Here is a 1,691-nt window from a genome sequence, read left to right as displayed (position 1 = left end):
GGCAGAGAGGGGCGGGGCTTGGTGGGGCGGGGCTTGGGGCCGAGGGGCGGGGCTTGGTGCTGGGGGCACCTGTCCCCCCCCAGCCCCTGGGGGAAGGGCGCCCCCGGCTGCGGAGTTTCGCCCCCTGCTTGTGCCCGGGACCGAGGCGGCCGCGTTTCCCTCCCCCGGCTGCCTGCCGGGGCTCTGGGAGCTGCTGTGGGCATGAGGCTTCTGCGTGGGGTGGGCGAGGCGGCGGGGGGCCCGCGAGGGACACCCCCGAGAGCGCTCCCGGAGTCCTGGGGAGGGTCACCCTGAAGAGGTGGGAAAACCGTGCGCTTGGGCTGCGAGCAGAGCCTCGACCCACCGTGGCTCGCTGCGTTCGTTCGCGGTAAATGAGACGACGCAGGTTCTCCTCAGGCCTCCTGTTCCTTCTCAGAAGCCTGCTGCTTGTTAAGGTGCAGTAACACGGAAATAGCTTTAACGTGGACAGCTCGGAATCCAGTTGTTACTGCTGCCACTGTAGTGCTGATACCGGTCCGATACTGGTGCAGCACTGAGTCAACTTACCCTACTAAATCACTTCTTCTGTCTGCACAGTGACCAGCTCTTTACTATCTATTCCTCAAAATTTGAGAAGCAGCAAGAAGATTGAACACATACGTGGCTGCTGTTTTGCCCTGATGAAGGGGGGATGAAATCTTTACTAAGCTCTTTTCTTTTTTCTTCCCCCTTTTTTAGAGAAAGAAAGTGATCCTGAGGCAAGCCAAAGAGCCCGGAGAGAAGTCTTTACTACCAATACACCTATAGGCCTACAAATCACAACGGTAGTAACGTACCAGGAGAAGCCTGAAACTCCTCTGGCTCGACTGTGCCAGCGTGTGAAATTATTCTTTGATTCCTTTGATGGTGGTCCTTCGAAAAGTTAACGTTCTCTGGAAACTTGGAATTTTGTGCTGATGCAGCGGAGAGCTGACTTATCCAAGAGATTCTGCCTGATGCGTGATATCAGAATGCCAGTGGAAAACTTTCTCTTGCATCGTTGAAACAACAGGTCCATATTTGAAATAACTTTGCAAAGCTTTGCGGATCTTCTCATCTGCTCAAATCAATGATTTTCTTTGTGCATGTATTCAAATTATTAAACATGAACTGTCTTCAACTAAATGTGCTGCAAAATGTTAATGAAACTGCATGTTACCTGGTGTCCAGTGTTTGACAAGGTGGCTGTTGCTGCATTTTTGTGAAACGGATTTGTTGGTGTGCAGGACCTACACGGGTGATCTGGGATTTGTTCCTCTGCTGATTTAGTTCCTCAACTGATTGTTTAGGAACAACTGGTAAACTGGAAGGAATGTAGTTTGATCTTTGGGGTGTTAGAGTTGTATTGTCCTTCAGATCTTTGCAAGGTGAATGACTTTGGTGAAATATGAATTACAAAGGTAGAAGTGCTACTGCTGGAAGCACTTGCATTGAAAATTCAGTAACACTATTAATTTCTCTAACATTTTAAGAGCACAGCTAACATACCTGAAAATGTATTAAGTTGCCAGGGAAAGATGTTCTTTCAGTTGCAAGCCTGGAGAATTTTCTGAAAGGAATCAAAGAAGCTTTGCACTTTTTTTTCTTGGGTTTGTAACACATAGTTCTAACTCAGTCCTCCTGTATCAATGATGACAGTAGTAATGAAGATCCAGGACAACAGATTTCTATTG

General features: G+C 48.8%; 1 protein-coding gene across 1 annotated transcript in view; it reads left to right on the top strand.

The window, feature by feature from the left end:
* Positions 1-1,143, top strand: part of SMIM26 (small integral membrane protein 26) — a 1,381-nt gene extending 238 nt beyond the window's left edge. Inside the window, exon 2 of the mRNA XM_026089855.1 lies at positions 718-1,143. Coding sequence (XP_025945640.1) covers positions 718-905 — 188 coding nt within the window. The 3' untranslated portion in view covers positions 906-1,143. The remainder of the gene's footprint in view (positions 1-717) is intronic.
* The last annotated feature ends 548 nt before the right edge of the window (positions 1,144-1,691 follow it).

Source organism: Apteryx rowi, unplaced genomic scaffold (assembly GCF_003343035.1).
Source record: "Apteryx rowi isolate R43461 unplaced genomic scaffold, aptRow1 scaffold_832, whole genome shotgun sequence".
Lineage (NCBI taxonomy): Eukaryota > Metazoa > Chordata > Aves > Apterygiformes > Apterygidae > Apteryx > Apteryx rowi.
The sequence above is the reverse complement of the archived record's forward strand: the minus strand, read 5'-3'. Positions and strand labels throughout refer to the sequence as shown.